General features: G+C 44.8%; 1 protein-coding gene across 1 annotated transcript in view; it reads left to right on the top strand.

Annotated features, from left to right (window-relative positions):
* LOC137095199 (serine/threonine-protein kinase STK11-like) overlaps positions 1–21,092 on the top strand; it is a 298,229-nt gene that overhangs the window by 54,136 nt on the left and 223,001 nt on the right. Inside the window, exons 2-3 of the mRNA XM_067461585.1 lie at positions 9,253–9,336; positions 14,531–14,620. Of these exons, the coding sequence (XP_067317686.1) occupies positions 9,253–9,336; positions 14,531–14,620 (174 nt within the window). The remainder of the gene's footprint in view (positions 1–9,252; positions 9,337–14,530; positions 14,621–21,092) is intronic.

The raw sequence follows: 21,092 nt of genomic DNA, 5'->3' as shown, positions 1-21,092 counted from the left end.
TTTGTTACAAAGTAGCAGGTAGAGACTTACCATTACCGATTAGAGGTCATTCTACTAGGGCAGTGTCCACCTCAACTGCTCATTGGAGAGGCATCCCCTTAGATGAGGTGTGCAGGGTAGCCATATGGACATCTCCACTATCCTCTGTGGGACACTACAAACTAGATGTTGTCTCTGCACGTGAGGCTCAACTCGGATGAGCGGTTCTTTTTTCAGCGGTGGCATGACTCCCACCAACCGCTTCCTACTGCTCGCTATTCTACCAAATGTATGATTCACAGTGATTACGACAGGAAATTATAAGTTGCTTACCTGTAACTGTAGTTTCCTGAGTAGTCACCTGTGAATTCATACATACCCGCCCATCTTCCCCTCGAGTTCATGCCACACCTTCTTGCTGCTTTGCGGCGGAAGAGAACTGCTGGCTAGGCCCGCCCATGGGCCATTTATACTCGAGGGAGGTGGGCGGGCCTAGCCGGGTTTGAAATGTTTCTTCTAGAAGGTTCCGAAAGCTGTATTGCGCAAGCGCGATTACCAAATGTATGAATTCACAGGTGACTACTCAGGAAACTACAGTTACAGGTAAACAACTTATAATTCACCCACATCCAGAGAGCACTATGGACTCAAACAATGACGGATTTGGACCAAACTTGGCACGAATATTCCATATGCCCAAATATGAACACAGATGGAGTTTGAGGGAAATAGACTTTGACATTTGGGAGTTGTAGTTGCTGGGATTTATAGTTCACCTACAATCAAAGAGCATTCTGAACTCCACCAATGATGGAATTGAACTGAACATGGCATACAGGACTTCCTTGCCCAACAGAACACACTGGAAGGGTTTGGTGGGCATTGACCTTGAGTTTTGGAGTTGTAGTTCACCTACATCCATGGAGCACTGTGGACTCAAACAATGATGGATCTGGACCAAACTTGACACAAATATTCCATATGCCCAAATATTAACACAGATGGAGTTTGGAGGAAATAGGCCTTGACATTTGGGATTTGTAGTTACTGGGATTTATAGTTCACCTATAATCAAAGAGCATTCTGAATTTTACCAATGATGGAATTGAACCAAACATGGCATACAGGACTTCCATGACCAACAGAACACACTGGAAGGGTTTGGTGGGCATTGACCTTGAGTTTGGGGGTTGTAGTTCACCTACATCCAGAGAGCACTGTGGACTCAAGCAATGATGGATCTGGACCAAACTTGACACAGAAATTCCATATGTCTAAACATGAACACAGATGGAGTTTGAAGGAAATAGACCTTGACATTTGGGGTTTGTAGTTACTGGGATTTATAGTTCACTACAATTAAAGAGCATTCTGAAACCCACAAACGACAGAAATGGGGCAAACTTCCCACACAGAACCCCAATGACCAACAGAAAATACTTAAGGCCATCCAGTCCAACTCTCTTCACCAGGGCAAGAAAATGTAATCAGAGCCCTCCTGACAAAGAGCCATCCAGTCATAAATATAGATAGATAGATATGATTCTCTCTCACACACACAGATATAGTATCATAGATTTGAAAGAGACCCTTAAAGAAGGACTATGATATGTTGCATATTCCAGAGTAGGCAAACCAGACACTTTCCACATCAACACTGACAAAGAAACAACAAGAAATACTGTTTACTCAAAAGCATAAAGGAATTACATATATTAGAAACCAACACTTTCTCATTACTTTATTTTCCAGATCACCAGACGGGGCACAGCAACGCGTGGCAGGGGACAGCTAGTAATAATAATAATAATAATACTTTATTTATACCCCACCACCATCTCCCCAAGGGGACTCGGGGCGGCTTACATGAGGCCAAGCCCAACAACACATCAGTAAAAACAAAACAGCAAGCAAATAAAACAGTACAATTAATATAACTCACATACAAACAATAACACAGATAATTTAAAACCTTATGGCCGGGCCAGATGTAACACATAATTTTTTTTTAAATAAACACTGGGCGTGAACAGAGGGTAGGATGTATCTAAGCAGGAGGGTTTTAAAAGATAATGTAGGGATATCAACCCAACGGGTAGTAAAGTGCTTCTGAGGACAATTGCAAAGAATTAATCAGAGCAGGGCATTGTTTCCTTATTTAGGGAAGGCACACTGGAACAGCCATGTTTTCAGGCTCCTCCTAAAGATTGCCAATGTGGGGGCTTGTCTGATATCCTTGGGGCGTGAGTTCCAGAGTCAGGTGGCCACGACAGAGAAGGCCTTCTCCTATTGCTTCCTCTTCATCCTGGAAAGAAGTGAAGAGTGAAGTGCCAGAAGCAGGGTTCCGTCCTGGGCCCGGTCCTCTTCAGGATCTTGATTAATGACTTAGATGAAGGGTGAGAAGGCATGATCATCAAGTTTGCAGATGGGATCATATTAGGAGAAAGAGCCAATACCACAGAAGACACGAGTAAAATTCAAAATGATCTTCAAAGATTAGAGAGATGATAGGCCAAAACTAACACAGTGAAGTTCTAGAGCAGTGGTTCTCAATCTGTGGGTCCCCAGATGTTTTGGTCTTCAACTCCCAGAAATCCTAATGGCTGGTAAACTGTTTGGGATTTTTGGGAGTTGTAGGCCAAAACACCTGGGGACCCACAGGTTGAGAAACACTGTTCTAAGGGACAAATACAATAGACTCCACTTTGGCAGAAAGAAAAAAGAAATGCAAAGTGACAGAATGGGGGACAGTGCCTGGCTCGACAGCAGGACTTGTGAAAAAGGTCTTGGAGTCCTCTGTGTGTGTGTGTGCGTGTGCGTGTGCCAAGAATGTGATGCAGCAGCATAAAAAGCCAATGGAATATTGGCCTGCATCAATAGGAGTCTAGTGCCTAGATCCAGGGAAGTCTTGCTACCCTTCTATTCTACTCTTCCTTGGTCAGACCAATTTACCTGGAAACACGCTGTGTCCGATTATGGGCACCACAATGGAAGGGAGATGTTGTCTCTAAGCTGGAATGTGTCCAGAGGAAAGGATCAAGGGTCTGGAGAACAAGCCCTATGAGGACAGAGCGGCTGAAAGAGCTGGGCATGTTTAGCCTGCAGAAGAGAAGGCTGAGGGGAGACGTGATGAGGGCCAGGGATCTGCAAGGGGAGGTGAGAAGGGGGGAGAAGGCTTGTTTTCTGCTGCCCCAGAGACTAGGGTGCAGAACATTGGCTTCAAACTACAGGAAAGGAGATTCCACCTAAACATAAGGAGGAACTTCCTGACTGAGAGAGAGAGCTGTTCAGCAGTGGAACTCTGCCAAGGAGTGTAGTTGAGGCTCCTTCTTTGGCGGCTGGAAGGACATCTGTCGGAGGTGCTTTGAAAGTGATTTTCCTGCTTCTTGGCAGAATGGGGTTGGACTGGATGGTCCACCAGGTCTCTTCCAACTCTAGGATTCTATGATTCTGTCTTGTCTTTGGCCGCTCTGTAATTTAAAACATCTGTTCTCGGTCCCCGTTTGTTCATTCCAGACAACTTTTTTGATTCATATGCTTGTCTGTTGTGTGTGCGTAAATTTCAGCCAAAGAAACCAGACTTGTTCATAGTCAAACGCAGCAGTCTCTGAAAGCCAGCATCAAAGAGCCTGTAATGACCCTTTGGAGGATGGCTCAGCCAGGTCTTAGGGTTTCCTACTAGGGCTGTAGTGTCAGGAAGGAATTTTGCATGGAGGAAATAGAAATGCTCCAACTCCAGCCAATTTAAAACTGCAGTAGTATGAGGATATATAGTAAATTCATCATCTATTTAACCACCTTAACATTGCTTCTGTCCTTGCTTGCCTGCCTATTTATTTACATGGGAATCTAAGCAAAGTTTCCTTCCCATTCAGAAGAGTAAATCAAATAAAATATTCTGTTAATCTTAAGTACATGATGATTTGCATGGGTGGGTGGGTGGGGGGATCCATCACACGTCTTGCGCTACCATTTTAGTGCCGTAAATTAGTTCTGACTCTCTGAGGCTCTAACTTTGACCATAATTTAACTGTTCGACCCATATCCATTTGTCCAGGGGGAAATAGTCTCTCTAGGAATTTGCTAGGTGATTTTGTGGAATTCCTCCCCTAGTATCTCTATGACATGCTGAGGTCAGAAGGACATTGAGTGACTAAATGGCATTGATTGGCTCAAAATACATTGGCAGAAAGAAGAGTAAGATTATTATCAATGTTACATAATTAGGTCCCCTTTCTATACGTAAATTTAACATAACTGCATATACTCGAGTATAAGCCTAGTTTTTCAGCCCCCTTTTTAGGCTGAAAAAGTTCCCCTCGGCTTATACTCGAGTCAAGGTTATTTATTACTTTACTTTGTTATTGGTATAATTTTATTACATGAATTTTTAAAATAATTTTATGAAGTTTTCAAGTATACAAATATACGATAAAATTACAAGTCTAGTTTATCAGTCATAAATCAGAAAAAGAATAACAAGAAGAAAGAAAAGAGCGTGAAGAAGAAAAAAATAGGCAATAAAAGGAAGAGAAGAACATAGAACAAAAAACCAAACTATATATATATGTATACAGATATATACACATGCATATATATACATGTCTACACCCACATATACACAGAAACATACGCATACACACACCCACACACCTATACATTCACTCACATAAAGAAAGACATACTGTCTAAACACACATAGATACAAACGAGACCATCGTTCTCGAGACCTCCACCCTTCTCTAGTATGGCTTTCAAAAATTTCTCTAAAACAGCTTTTCGACGTTGTTTCTTTCCCACTGGCAGGCAACAGTGTTTTTACATGAATTATTTTAATATACTAATTATTATTATTATATTTACATTATTTTATTCTACAGTATTATTATTTTATTACATTTATTATTTTACTCTATTTATTATTAGTATTATTATTTATTTACTCTTTATTACATTTATTATTTTACTTTATTTTATTGTTACTGCATTTATAATTTTACTCTGTTATTACTGTTATTACATTGCCATTATTTTACTGATTATCATCATCATCATCATCATCACCATCATTTTATTATTATTATTATTAAACTTTATTTGTACCCCGCTAGCATCTCTTGAAGGACTCGATGCGGCTTACAAAGGCCAAGGCCTCAACACACATCATCCTGATACAAAAACATAGTATGACACAGCAAATGAGGTATATATGCTGGATTATTATTATTATTATTATTATTATTATTATTATTATTATTTTACTCTCTTTATTATTATTGGAGGGATACACTGAAGATTAGAAAAATGATTTAATCAGAGCTGGACAGTCCTATCTTAAATTACAGTTTTATGTAAATATTAAAAAACGATTAACCTACTGATGCCTCAAGTAATGTAATTTTATTGATATCTATTTTTATTTTGAAATTTACCAGTAACTGCTGCATTTCCCTCAGCTTATACTCGAGTCAATAAGTTTTCCCAGTTTTTTTTGTGGTAAAATTAGGTGCCTCGGCTTATATTCGGGTCGGCTTATACTCAAGTATATACGGTACATACATTTCTAAGAGCTTTGATAGGACAAAATATGCTAAGGCTCTAATATCAAGGTGTAGGGTCAGGAAGTTTTTCTTTCAAAAAGAGGATATGTGTGCGTGTGGCTGGGATGTCTACTTACACAGCTATAACTCCCACAACTGCTTCCACAAACAGCTATAGCTCCCACTATATGCAAGATACCAAAGGCCCTCCCTCCAGTGACATTGCAGCTTATAGCGACTGCAATGAACATATCCAAGAGCCCTGTTAATGTCCTCCACAAACACGATACTGTCCATCACCCAAGGGAAAGCTTTCATATGGGGACCATTGCATCCTAAATTTTATGTGTTTTCTCCACCACAGGCATCCCAGTGTTTCCTACTCTCTCCATTGGTGTGGAATTTGCATGACCCCGCCCACTGCCTCTCCCGTAACCCTTTCCTATTCTTTTCTATGGCATGCAGTAAACAGTGGAATTGATCAGCAAGTGAACATACTGGAGAGGTTTGGGGAGAATTCACCATGATATATTGGAGTTGTAGGTTCTGGGATATATAGTTCACCTGCAATCTAAGAGCACTCTGAACTCCACCAATGATGGACCTAGAACTAACTTGGCACACAGAAGCCCCATGACCAACAAAAAATCCTGGAGGTCTTTGAAGGGATTTTTATGTTGTAGTTCACCTACATCCAGAGCGCACTGTGAACCCAAAGAATGATGGATTTGGACTAAACTTGGTATGTATACCTGATATGCCCAAATTTGCATAATGCTGGATTTTGAGGGGAATTAGCCTGGTCATTTTGGAGTTGTATGTATTGGGATTTATAGTTCCACCTGCAATCAGTGAGCACTCTGACTCCACCAAAGATGGAATTGGACCAAACTTGGCACACAGAGCCCCCATGACCAGCAAAAATCACTGGAGGTCTTTGGGGAAAATTCACCTTGATTTGGGGAAGTTGTAGTTCACCTACATCAAGAGAGCACTGTGATCTCAAAACAATGATGGATCTGCAGCAAACTAGGCACACATACCTGATATGTTGAAATTTGAGGACTGGGAGGATTTGGGGGGAACTGACCTTCCTTTCTGGGAGTTGTAGTTCACCCACAACCAGAGAAATGGTGACCTCCACTGGTGATGGAACTAGACCAAACTTGGCGTGCAGAACCCCCATGTCTAACGCCAAAAAAGCCATGGCTGTTGATGGCTCTTGGTAATCTCTTTGTTTTTAGGTTCACCATAAAGTCAAAGGCATGTCACCACAACAATAATGTCTGGAGGTTGTGGGTCCCTTTTCCGCAGCATCTTCCCAGGAGGAAGGAGCGCTGGCTGCTTTCTTTGTCCTTGGAGGCAGAGTTCAGGGAGGGAGGGGACAGGCATGTCCTTAAAAAAAGGAAGACACCAAGGTGCCCGAAGGAACACCCTGTCCTCTTGCTCGGTGTGTCGCTTTCTTTGCTTTTGGCAGCTGGCGTAGTGGCAGCAGTGTCCTTGTTTCCTCCGCTTCTGCTTTCCTCCTTCTCTCGCCCTCCGATCAGCTGTTCTCCTGGGACTCTCATTCCTGTTTTCCAGCTTGTGGGACAATTTGGGGAAGGTAGGTGGGGACAAATCTTTGTGCACATGAAAGCGGGGCGAGAGTTCCTGGGGAAGTGGCCACCTGAGACCCACAAGGTTTGGCACGTGCTTGCACCATTCGAAATCCAAAGTGGCCCTCCCATTTGGTGTCCAGAGGAGTGAATGAAAAGGCACCACTGTATTTACATGATTCTAACGCTCACTTTTTTTGGCTAAGTTGCTTTCCCAGAATTAAGGTGCACATTTGATTTGCGTCATACGGCCATTTTGGTGCTGAGTCAAAGCTAAAAGGAAAACTGCTTCAGAAGCTTCACTTGGAACTTATTTAATTGTCATGCCTCAATGCTATGCCATCATGACACTTTTAGTTTGGTTGAGACATCAGCGCTTTTGGCATAGAATACCTCATGACTTTATAGCATTGAACCAAGGCAGTTACAATGAATTCCTTCTCAGCAGAGATGCACCCCAAGGTTTCTTTCCCATTTCTAAAAGCTTTGTTGTCCCATCTGTAACAGCCATATTACAAAGAGGGCACATTTTGCCACTTTACATTGCATTCATCAGCAATCCTTTTTTGGATTGCTGATGAATCCAAAAAATGATTGCTTTTTTTGGTTTCGGGGTTTTGAAAATTGAGGTGTACATGTGTCAGGAGCAAGGATTGAGCTCTGCTTTCCATCCCATGACTGATGGCCGCACAGAACGAGTTCAAAAATCTTTGGAGCAATTCTTAAGATGCTATGTCAGTTATCAAAGGGTGATTGGGAAAGTTGCTTCCATTTGCTGAAGTGTGTTACAATAACTCATTTCATGCGTCTATAGTACTCAGTTCAAAGTGGTTTATGGACAGGACTTTGTGCCAATCCCAGAGCTAAAGATAGAACTAGATGGAGTAGAAACCCCTTCGGAATTAAGCAAAAAGATAGCTGAAAGTTGTCCAGTCATTAAAAGTGCATTGGGAAAGTCCAGAAAGGACTACAAGGGGGTTTGCTGATAGGAAAAGGGCTCCAAAGTGGGATTTTAAAGTCGGAGATAAAGTCTATTTGTCAACCAAATTCCTAACGACAACCCAACCATCAAAGAAATTGGTCCCAAAATACTTCGGTCCTTTTGAAATAATAAAGAAAATCAACCCTGTCACAGTTAAATTGTCCTTGCCACATAGTCTAAGGAGTTCCACTGTAGTTTATTACAACCTGTGTGCAGTCATGCCAAGTGGCACTTGCCTGTTGAGGTTCCAAATCCTGTTCTGGTAGATAGGGAACAACATTTCGAGGTTGCTGATATTTTAGACTCCAGAAGACGTCGTGGAAGTTTACAGTATTTAGTGAAGTGGCGCCATTTCAATGACTCTTGAGTGGGTGAGGGCAGCAAATTTTCGAGCGCCAAAGCGAATTAGGAGTTTTCATGTAAATTATCCCATGAAACCTAGTTAAGGTCGATGCTGTCAGTGTTTTTGTTTTTCTTTCTAGGGGAGGAATCATGTCAGGAGTCAATTTCTGACGGCATGAAGACACCACAAATTCCCTCCGTGACATTCTGACTGAATCATCCTGGCTGCCTTTTCTCTCTGTGACATTTTGAAGCCAGCAGAGAGCGCTGGAAACCTTGTATTGGAACTTGTGAAACAACAAGCTCTAATAAGGAAACTGAGAAGAGGGGGGAGATGGGCAGGAAAGGTGTATAAAAGGAAATGGTGGTGGGAAAAAGTCAGTAGTGTCTTTCTTTGCTGCAGAGATACAAGCAATATATTCATTTCCAAGCAAAACCGGCTTGTGAGTGATCATTTAATATTGCTATATAAAACTTACAGTCTTACAACATGAGAATCGAGTCAGTATGGTATTTTTCCTTACCTGAGAGTACACTGCTTTAGGTCCTCCAACGTGACCAAAAGACCAACTTCTCAAGGAAAGCATTCCTTCTAGTAATCTCTGCTTCCTCTGGCACAGCTCTGTGATTATCATCCTGCTGAAGTTGGCCACCAAGTCATACAGTGAGACCTATAGATTTCTGGGTGGACCACATGAATCAAATCTGCAAAAGCGAAATCCGCAAATGTGGAAAGCTGTCCTGCATTGTTGTTACTGACGACCGATTGATTTGGCTTTGCTGTTATCTACTCTTCTTCTCTTCTGTCTTTCAGGGAAATACAGCTCCTGCATCGATTACGGCACAAAAACATCATTCAGTTAGTTGACGTGTTGTACAACGAAGAAAAGCAGAAGATATATCCTTTCTTTATGCCCTGTGGCTGAGTTTCTTTATAACAGAGATCCAATTAGGACCCCCTTTCCATCCCTTTATTCCATCCCTTTATTCCATCCCGCCCTTCTCACCCTGAAGGGGACTCTGAACGGCTTACAGGATATATAGACATACAATATATTATTAGCATGGTGCAATATCAGTTTTAAATATTGCTATATTGTACTATATTATTATATTACATGTAATATAAATATATAATTATAATATATTATTATTAGTAGTAATAGTAGTAGTATTATATTGCATTATATTATAATATTATAAATATTATATGTATATACAATATATTATATTATATTATTAGAATAGCACAGGAGACACAGTGGAACTGTCCCCTGGCCTCCCCCTCTTCACTCCGGCCCAGAGTGGCAGTTGGTGCTGGGGGGAGTGTCCCCAACTGATGGCATATGCAGGAGACAAGATAGTGCTGTCCCCTGCCTCCTCTCTCTTCACTCTGGCCCAGTATGACAATGCTTCCTTGGATCAGGGCACACCTTTGGTTCTCAATGGTTGAGTTCCTTTTTCCTGTTGTGCCTTGTGACCATATAGGGGTGTTTTCCTCCTAAAGTGGGGTGTAAATAAACATAATAATAAAAATAAATAAAAATAAATAGAATAATAATAGGGTCTTGAGGACATGGGACTTGACATATAGGACACAGGACATTGAAGCCCTTCTCTGTCTGTCTCTAGGCTGGACAAGTCTGGATGAGGGCAAACAAATTGAAATTAAATCCAGACAAAAGAGATGCACTCCTGGTCAGTTGCAAGGCCGAACAGTGAATACAGTTACAGCCTGTGTTGGACAGGGTTGCACTTCCCCTGAAGACGCAGGTTCGCAGTCTGGGAGTTTTCCTGGCGTCATCACTGAGCCTGGAACCTCAGGTCTCGGCAGTGGCCAGGGGAGCTTTTGCACAATTAAAACTTGTGTGCCAGTTGAGCCAATACCTTGGGAAATCAGACTTGGACATGGTAGTCCATGCTCTGGTTACATTCCTGAATAGACTACTGCAATGCATTCTACATGGGGTTGCCTTTGAAGACTGTACGGAAGCTCCAATTGTTCAACAGGCGGCAGGCAGATTGCTCACCAGAGCATTGTACAGGAACCATACAATTCCCCTGTTATGCCAGCTCTGCTGGCTTTAGCTTATAGCGGTTTCAATGTGCTGGCTTTAGCCTGTAACGGTTTGGGCGCAGCTTGCCTGTCTGAATATATCTCCCTCTGTGAACCATCTAGGAGTTTAAGATCTAGGGAAGCCCTGCTCTCGACCCCACCTCCTTCACAAGCACAACTGGCGGGGATGAGATACAGGACCTTCTCAGTGGTAGCCCTTTGTGTGTAGAACTCGCTAACAAAATTAGATCACCGCCCTCCATCTTGCACTTTAGAAAAAAGCAAAGATATGGATGCGGGACCAAGCCTGCAGTGCAAGAAACGAACAGGATTATGTGCCATTGACATTTGGAAAGGCCTCAGACTGCAGTTTCTGGATTATGTGATTTTAATACTTATATTAATATGTTTTTGATTCCATGTTTTTTTAATGTCCAAATGTTCTTTACGTTTTGTGTTTGTTGTTGTTCATTCGTTCAGTCGTCTCTGACTCTTCGTGACCTCATGGACCAGCCCACGCCAGAGCTCCCTGTCAGCCGTCACCACCCCCAGCTCCTTCAAGGTCAGTCCAGTCACTTCAAGGATGCCATCCATCCACCTTGCCCTTGGTTGGCCCCTCTTCCTTTTGCCTTCCACTTTCCCCAGCATAATTGTCTTCTCTAGGCTTTGCTGTCTCCTCATGATGTGGCCAAAGTACTTCAACTTTGTCTCTAGTATCCTTCCCTCCAGTGAGCAGCCGGGCTTTATTTCCTGGAGGATGGACTGGTTGGATCTTCTCGCAGTCCAAGGCGCTCTCAGAACTTTCCTCCAACACCACAGCTCAAAAGCATCGATCTTCCTTCGCTCAGCCTTCCCTAAGGTCCAGCTCTCACATCCGTAGGTGACTACAGGGAATACCATGGCTTTGACTAGGCGGATCTTTGTTGCCAGTCTGATGTCTCTACTCTTTACTATTTTATCGAGACTGGACGTTGCTCTCCTCCCAAGAAGTAAGCGTCTTCTGATTTCCTGGCCACAGTCTGCATCTGCAGTAATCTTTGCGCCTAGAAATACAAAGTCTGTCACGGCCTCCACATTTTCCCCCTCTATTTTCCAGTTGTCAATCATTCTTGTTGCCATAATCTTGGGGTTTTTTTATGTTTAGCTGCAACCCAGCTTTTGCGCTTTATTCTTTCACCTTGATTAGAAGGCTCCTCAGCTCCTCCTCGCTTTCGGCCATCAGAGTGGTGTCATCTGCATATCTGAGGTTGTTAATGTTTCTTCCAGCAATTTTCACCCCAGCTTTGCATTCATCAAGCCCCGCACATCGCATGATGTGTTCTGCATACAAGTTAAAAAGGTTGGGTGAGAGTATGCAGCCTTGCCGTACGCCTTTCCCAATCGCGAACCAGTCTGTTGTTCCGTGATCACTTCTTACTGTTGCTACTTGGTCCTTGTACAGATTCCTAAGGAGAGAGACAAGGTGGCTTGGGATGCCCATCCCACCAAGAACTTGCCACAATTTATTATGATCCACACAGTCAAAGGCTTTAGAATACTCAATGAAGCAAAAATAGATGTTTTTCTGAAACTCCCTGCCTTTCTCCATTATCCAGCAGATATTGGCAATCTGGTCTCTTGTTCCTCTGCCTTTTCTAAACCCAGCTTGAACATCTGGCAATTCTCGCTCCATGTATTGCTGGAGTCTTCCTTGCAGGATCTTGAGCATTACCTTACTGGCATGAGAAATAAGGGCCACTGTACGGAAGTTTGAGCAGTCTTTCGCATTTCCCTTTTTTGGTATGGGGATATAAGTTGATTTTTTCCAGTCTGATGGCCATTCTTGTGTTTTCCATATTTGCTGGCATATGGCATGCATCACCTTGACAGCATCATCTTCTAAGATTTTAAACAGTTCAGCTGGGATCCCGTCGTCTCCTGCTGCCTTGTTGTTAGCAATGCTTCTTAAGGCCCATTCAACCTCACTCCTCAGGATGTCTGGTTCTAATTCATTAACCCCATCATCAAAGCTATCCTCAATATTATTATCCTTCCTATACAGATCTTCTGTATAGTCTCGCCACCTTCTCTTGATCTCTTTAGTTTCTGTTAGGTTCCTGCCATCTTTGTTTCTTATCATACCCATTTTTGCCTGAAATTTACCTCCAATGCTTCTAATTTTCTGGAAGAGGTCTCTTGTCCTTCCTATTTTGTTGTCTTCTTCCACTTCCATGCATTGCTTATTTAAAAATAGTTCCTTATCTCTTCTGGCTAACCTCTGGAATTGCGCATTTAACTGGGCATATCTCCCCTTATCACTGTTTCCTTTTGCTTTCCTCCTTTCTTGGGCTACTTCCAGTGTCTTAGCAGACAACCATTTTGCCTTCTTGGTTTTCTTTTTCTTTGGGACGTACTTTGTTGCCGCCTCCTGAACAATGTCTCGGACTTCTGTCCATAGTTCTTCTGGGGCTCTGTTTACTAAATCTAGTCCTCAAATCTGTTCTTCACTTCCACTGTATATTCGCTAGGAATGTTAGTGAGATCATATCTAACTGGTCTATGTATTTTCCCTGATCTCTTTAGTTTTATTCTAAATTGAGCAATAAGAAGTTCGTGATCTGAGCTACAGTCAGCCCCAGTCTTGTTTTCACCGACTGGGTGGATGTCTGCCACTTTTGGCTGCAAAGGATGTAGTCAATCTGATTTCGGTGTTGACCGTCTGGTGAGGTCCATGTATAAAGCCGTCTTTTAGGTTGTTGGAAGAGAGTGTTTGTTATACACAGCGAGTTTTCCTGGCAAAATTCTATCAGCCTGCGTCCCGCTTCATTTTGTTCTCCCAGACCATACTTGCCTGTGATCCCAGTTGTCATTTGACTTCCCACCTTGGCATTCCAGTCTCCTGTAATGAAAATAATGTCTTTTTTTGGTGTATTATCCAGTAGGTCCTGCAGATCCTCATAGAACTGATCTACTTCTGCTTCTTCAGCAGCTGCGGTTGGGGCGTATATTTGGATCACTGTGATGTTGAAAGGCTTTCCTTGCACTCGAATTGAGATCATTCTGTCATTTTTTGGGTTGTATCCAAGCACTGCTTTAGCGAATTTCTTATTAATTATGAAGGCTACTCCATTTCTTCGATGTTCTTCTTGTCCGCAGTAGTAGATCTGGTGGTCATCTGATGTGAAGTGGCCCATTCCAGTCCATTTCAGTTCGCTGACCCCCAGAATGTCTATCTTTAGTCTTGACATCTCACCAATAACAACATCCAGTTTGACCTGGCTCATAGATCTTACATTCCAGGTTCCTATGGTGTGTTGATCTTTAGAGCATCGGATTCGTCGTTCACCTCCAGTACCGTCGGCCGCTAGCCTTCCTTTCGGCTTTGAGCTAGCTGCATCATCACATCTGGGGCTAGTTGAACTTATCTTCTGTTCCTCCCCAGTAGCATTTTGGCCATCTTCCAACCTGGGAGTCCCATCTTCCAATGGCATACCGACATATCTCTGGTTGTACTGGTTCATTTAGTTTTCTTGGCAAGGATACTGAGGTTGTTTGTCATTGCCTTCCCCAGGGATCACGCTTGGTCTGACCTCTCTGCCATGACCGTCCCGTCTTGGGTGGCCCTTCACGGTTTCGCTCATGACGTCATTGAGGTGCTCAAGCTCCAGCGCCACAACAAGGTGGCGATCCTTTGCTGTTTAATATAGTTCAATAGTTTAATTTATAGTTAAATTTTACTGTTGCTTTTATGCTAGGTTTTTATATGTGTGTTAAGCATTAAAATTTGATGTGAATATGTTGGAAACCACTTTGAGCCTCCCCCCCCCCCCCCCCGTCCCGAGATGGGAAAAGAAGTATTTAAATGAAGTAAGTAAGTAAATAAATAAATAAGACTAATGTAGGCAGAAAGGCAGAAATCCGGGAGCAACCGCCAGGGAGGCCCAGTCTCCTCATACTTACTAGAGGATAAAGAGATACGGTCTTGTGTAGAGAGAGAGGGCTTAGACCTCAGACCCTGTGTGATGCTAAGTCTCGCTTCCTTAATTCGGCCTCCCACGTATATGGTGATGGAGTACTGTGTGTGTGGCATGCAAGAGATGTTGGACAGTGTCCCTGAAAAGAAGTTTCCGGTCTTTCAAGCACATGAGTAAGTAAGCCTGGAGGAGGTGTCCTCCCAGTCCTCATCTCAGTCCTGGGGCAGATCCATAGAATTATAGAATCCTAAAGTTGGAAGAGACCCCAAAGGCCATCTAGTCCAACCCCCTTTTTTCTGCCATTCAGGAAAAGCACAAAGTACACCTGATAGATGGCCATCCAGTCTCTTCCAAGGAAGGAGCCTCCACCAGACTCCAAGACAGAAAGTTCCACTGCTGAACAGCTTTTCTTACAGTCAGGAAGATCTTTCTGATAATGTTCTGGTGGAATCTCCTTCCTGTAATGTGAAGCATGGCTCCATTGAGGCCTAGTTTCCAGGGCAGCAGAAAACAAGCCTGCTCCTTCTTCCTTATGGCCTCCTTTCATATATTTATACATGGCTGCTGTCATCGTTCCTCTCAACCTTCTTTTTTTGAAGGCTAAACAGACCCAGATGTTCCTTATCAAAGCTCATGGTCTCCAGACCTTTGATCATTTTAGTCGCCCTCTTCCTCTGGACATCTTCCAGAGGAAGATGTTTCTTGCTGTTATCTCTTTTGAATTGGTTTGCCCAGAATTGGTCACAGTAAGACATCCAGGTAAAGACATCTGCCCAAAGCAAAATAGAGGACCACCATGACTTCCCTCAATCTAGACACTATATTCCATTGGATGCAACCCAAAATCGCATTGGCTTTTTGAACTGCTGCATCACACTCTTGGCTTGTGTTCAACTTGTTATCCATGAAGACTCCATTCCTACCAGAGCCATAATTTGGCTCCTGGGCTCACTTCCTTTGGCTTGCACACCATTGCTGGGTGGCTTTCTGTATATATTTCAGATTTCAATATTAATGTTAAAAATACGTAGTATGATTTTACATTGGATTTGTGCTACATTAGAACAGTAAAGACAAATATCACTTAAGTAAAATAAACATTAAATATTAAATAACCAGAAAAATAAAATAAGGTGTAAACACTAAACTAATCTGGGAATCTGCTATTGCAACACATTCAATGAACTAGTTTAAAACCAGTATAAAAAAGATTAATACTAAGTACATTCCAGTCTACTTGGGTAGACGGAATCCCTCTCTTGATGTTACATTATCTTTTTTCTTCGTGGCCTCTGTGAATGCACACTTATGGAGAATCTGCGCCTGCGCAGGTCCCAACGGAAAAATTTCCCAAGTTGAAACTTTTAAGTTCTGGCGGTAACTTCGCCCAGCTGCCCACAGGGCATAAAAGGCGCCCCGCGCGCGCACCCCGCCATTCCTGTTTTTTCCGCCGCACGTCCCGCTCTGAAGTCCCTATTATGTCAACGACTAGATTTAAGGATTGTGTACAATGCTTGAAGAAAATAGCTGACTCAGACAAGCACGCGAAGTGCCTTCGGTGCCTCAGTGAGGGCCATAATACTTCGACTTGTCGACACTGCCAGGCCCTCATGGCACAATTGAGAAAGAATAGAGCAGCTCGCTGAAGGTGTTACTTTACGAGCAGAACTTAGCCCCTCAGCCATCGACATCGACTGCCGTGATGTCTCAACCACCAGCTGCTCCTTCGGCGTCGTCTGCTAGACCGGCCTCGGTGGCCTCTACTGCATCGAAAAGACCTCGCCAAGCTAGACAGCCATGTACCCTCACAACACAGATGGTACCGGCGAGGCGTCCATCTATATCAAGTTCGGTGACTTCGATCCGATCAACAAGATCGAACTCCTCCACTCCACCTTCGACCTCGGCCATGAGAATTGCTTTCAAACGATCTCATGAGGAGGCTAGACGGGCCAAATCAACCCTGCCCGCGGTTCTCCTGACTCCGGGGAAATCCCTTCAATCCTCGCAGCCTCCAGCTAAGAAGAGGGCTCAACCGCGCTCCTCTTCCTCTTCTTCATCAAGAAGAGTGGCTCAGACCTGTTCGGCAACTTTGTCATCGAGATCATCGCCAATTCAACCAGCCCAGCAGCAACCTCTCTCAATCGAACCTACACCAGAGGTTCAACCTGAGGTGGAGACCCACACTTCACCGGAACAATCGGTTCAGACCGTGATAGAGCTCCCTCAGCAATGTTCAACCGCGAGGCAAGAACTTTTCCCACTTCCGTCGACACCAGAGAGAGAGAGCGCCAAAATACACGATTGGCTAGAGCTGCCCAGGCTTCAACTTCCAAGCAGCCTCCTCCCCGTCATCGCCGGTGGGAGTTGCTAGGCCCCTTCCAGCTGCTTCCAGACAACCTTCTTCGCCCCCTCACCCATCCGAGGAGGACGACCAAGACAAGGACATTGAGGGCTCAATTCACTCAGAGTCGGTTCTTTCCCTTGGCATCGAGAGATCGCCGACACACGATGCTTATGAGGCAGACCCTCCATCATCCACCGACAATTTTCAAGCTTTCGCCGACCAGATGGCCAGGATGGCCGAGACTCTTGGTCTCAAGGTCAAACAGACGTCCAAGGCCGTGACAGATCCCATTTTTCAGAGGGTCCAATCCGAGGTGCCTCCGGCACCTCTCCTGCCCTTTCTTCCTTATTTGCTGGAAGTTATACAGGCATCTTGGAAAACTCCTTCCTCGATACCACCAACGTCCAAACGCATTGAAGCCTGGTACCGTACCGACGACGAAGGGTTAGAATGGCTCAAGCACCACCCAGACCCTAACTCCGTCGTTGTCAAAGCGGCTCAGTCCGGAAGACAATCCAGCACCCCTTCGGACCGAGAAGGAAAGCGTTTCGACGCTGTGGGCAGAAAACTATATTCAGGAGCCCTCCTCTTGGCAAGAATGGCCAACTATGGGGCATGTATGGGGGCCTATCAGCAGATGATATGGGAGAAGGCCCAACCTTTTCTTGCAAAGTTATCTGATGAAGATTGAGCAGTCCTTTCTGTGTTATCTCAGGAACCGACATCCCTGGCTCACCATCAGATGCAGATGGCGAAGCATACTGGCGATACTGCGGGCAAGATGATAGCCCACGCCGTAGCTATCTGAAGACACTCCTGGCTCCGTTCCTCGGGCTTGTCTTCATCGTCCCGCCAAGTCATCGAGTATCTTCCCTTCGATGCCCTAGGCTTGTTTAACGCCGGAACGGACGATAAGGTAAAGTTGAACCAAGACTATAAGATACTTGCTTCGAAGTGTGGCGTCGAGACTCATCCACAAACCCAGCGTATTCGGTGGTACGGATTCCGCCAACGCCACTTCGGATCTTTTCGTCACCAGTCGACAAGACAAAGTTTTCGCCCACTTCCTGCAGCTCAGGCTCAACCACAGCAACAACAGCAACGCAGATCACAACAGCCCAAAAGGGCCCGGTCTCGTCAAACTCAGACCAATGGCAACTCCAGATGTCGGGTTTGACGTTTTCCCCGATGATACCGAATCCGTGTCCGTTATTTCTGCCGTGCCCATCTCGCCCTCATCACTGCACCTTCACAACACGGTGATCGACACTCTTGCCAAGTTTGGAGATCGTCTAAGGAAATTCGCACTGCATCACATGGGTGCTAAAGATTGTTCGAGACGGTTACACGTTGCAGTTCAAAGACTTACCTCCAACCGGAGTTGTTGTTCGAACCGATCCGTCTCCCCCGATCCTGGCAGAAGTTGACTCCTTATTGGAAAAAGGGGCGATCCGAAAGTCTCCATCTCGCTTCGACGGTCATGCCTTCTTCTCCAGGTAGTTTACAGTACCGAAGCCGGACGGCTCTTTCCGACTGATCCTAGATCTCAGGGCACTGAACAAGTTCATAAAACCGGGCAAGTTCAGAATGGTGACGGTATCGTCAATTCCCCCCTTGCTTCATTGAGGCGACTTTTTTGTTTCAATAGACTTAAAAAATGCATACTTTCATTTATCCATCCGGGAAGACCACAGAAGGTTTCTCTCCTTCAAGATAAACAACCTTCTCGTTTACCGTCCTCCCATTCGGCCTTGGAACGGCACCCAGAACATTTACGAAATGCATGTCCGTGGTAGCCGCATATCTCAGAAGAAGGAAAATCTGCATTTTTCCTTACCTGGACGATTAGTTACTGGCCTCAAAATCACCAGACCTCCTTCGGGATCAGATCGCCTTCACCCTCAATCTCCTGCGGGCCTACAGTTGAATGCCAAAAACTCGGCCTACAGTTGAATGCCAAAAAATCCCACCTTACACCAACGACATCGATAAAATTTATCGACGTCGACTTTGACTCAACAAAAGAAAAGGTGTCCCTCCCACCTGTCAGATTCCAGGCTCTTTAGCGCGAGATCGCACATTGCCTCTTGCCCTCCAAGATCAAGGCACACCAAGTCCAAATTCTTTTGGCACACATTGCCTCGACGGTAATGGTCACAGCGTTTGCCAGGCTCAAGATGCGCCCCATACAACGTTGGTTCCTCGACAACTTTGATCCTTGTCGAGACTCGGAGACAAAACTCCTATCAATGCCAACCACAGTTCGACGCTCCCTGGACTGGTGGAGGAGTCGTCGGAACATCTGCATAGGCCTCCCTTTCCACGCGAGACAACCATCAACCATTCTCACAACTGACTCGTCAATGTTTGCCTGGGGCGCCCACACGGGCCACTTCTCCATACAAGACGTCTGGTCGCCAAGAGAATAGTCTCATCACATAAACTATCTAGAACTGCTAGCCATTTTCAAGGCCCTCAAAGCTTTCCTGCCTCTCCTGTCCAGACAAATGGTCCAGATCCAGACAGACAACATGGTGGCCATGTATTATATCAACAAGCAGGGCGGCACTGGTTCAAGGAAGCTTCTGAAACTAGCCGTGGTGCTGTGGGGTTGGTGCAACCAACATGCGATCTTTCCATCAGTGCTTCACCTTCCAGGTCATCTGAATGACCAGGCCAACTCCCTGAGTCACTCGACATCAACGTCCCACGAATGGAAGCTCGACACGATGGAACTTCATACCCTGTTCGAGGTGTGGGGTGTCCCCACAGTCGATCTCTTTGCTTCTCCAGACAACTATCAGCTCCCTCTCTTCGGAGCCCGCCTGCCACAGGACACCGTTCCAGGGTGTCTGGGAGACGCATTCACGCTGGACTAGTCGACTTAGTTCCTTTAGATCTTTCCACCGATTCCTCTCTTACTCCGAGTAATTGAGAGAATCGAGATGTCCCGGGCCAATTGCATCCTCATTGTGCCGTAATGGCCAAGACAGGTGTGGTTTCCCGTACTCCTGAGACTTTCCAACTCTCAGATGATCAGACTGTCACCTTGCCTGGATCTCCTGTCAAGAGAGGCCGGCCTCCTTCTGCATCCAGATGTCTCATCCCTGCATCTGGTAGCATGGAGGATAATATTCTAGGATCCTTCGGTCCCGAACTCTGGTCGATCTTACAAGCGGCCCACAAGCCTTTGACATCGAGAGCTTATGCATACCGCATCGGGCGCCTTCGAGAGTTCCTTCGAGAGTGAGCGATACCTGTATTCCTACCGTCGATACCGACGATTTTGGATTTCCTCCTTTCCCTAGCGACCCAGAAACTTACCTTGTCTTTCTTGAAGTCTTATGTCGCTGCAATCTCCTGGTACTGCCAGAGACTGGGTTCTCCCTCGCTCTTCGGAAACTACCTCATCAAAACTTTTCTGAGAGGCTACAATCACCTCAACCCACCGGTGCACTCACCGATACCGGGATGGAGTCTCGACATCGTCCTTTCCCAGCTGACTGGCCCTCCCTTTGAACCTTTGGCCACAACAGATCTTCGGCTACTTTCATGGAAGGTTTCCTTCCTGGTTGCTGTCACGTCTGCCCGTAGGCCTTCGGAGTTGGCAGCCTTATGGGTAGACGAACCTTACCTGCTTTTCCATACTGACCGGGTGGTCCTAAGGACTGTCATCACCTTTCTGCCAAAGGTGGTGTCCTCCTTCCATGTCAATGAGGACATAGTTCTACCGGCTTTTTTCAAAATCCATCATCCCCGGCAGAAAACAAGCTACACTCTCTGGACGTTCTGAGAGCGCTATTGTTTTATAGACAGAGGACTGCTGCCTTGAGAAAGACTCCCAAACTTTTCGTTGCTTATGCAACGGACAAACTAGGGCTCCCGCTCTCCTCGCAGCGGCTCTCACGTTAGATTGCTTAAACAATTGAACTTTGCTATGAACTTGCTCGTAAGCCTCCACCTCCGTTGGCTCGGTCGAGGTCGACCAGAGCCATGGCTGCCACAACGGCATTCCTACGGGGATCCCGTTAGACTCTATCTTCAAAATGGCCATTTGGTCTAACCCAATGACTTTCATCTCCCATTACTGACTGGATACACGGTCCCAAAGAGAGACTGCCTTTGGTCGAGCAATTTTGTCAACTTGCCCCCTTTGAATACGGTCACTCAGGTTCCCTGGGGTTGTTCCTTTTTCTTACATTGCACTACCAGTTATGGTGCAAAGAAGTTTATTTCTTGATATCCTGCTCTCTCTATGCACGAGAGAGAGGGAGATAAAGCTTGTACTGCTTTTTGTC

Source organism: Anolis sagrei, chromosome Y (assembly GCF_037176765.1).
Source record: "Anolis sagrei isolate rAnoSag1 chromosome Y, rAnoSag1.mat, whole genome shotgun sequence".
Taxonomy (NCBI): Eukaryota; Metazoa; Chordata; class Lepidosauria; order Squamata; family Dactyloidae; genus Anolis; species Anolis sagrei.
The sequence above is the reverse complement of the archived record's forward strand: the minus strand, read 5'-3'. Positions and strand labels throughout refer to the sequence as shown.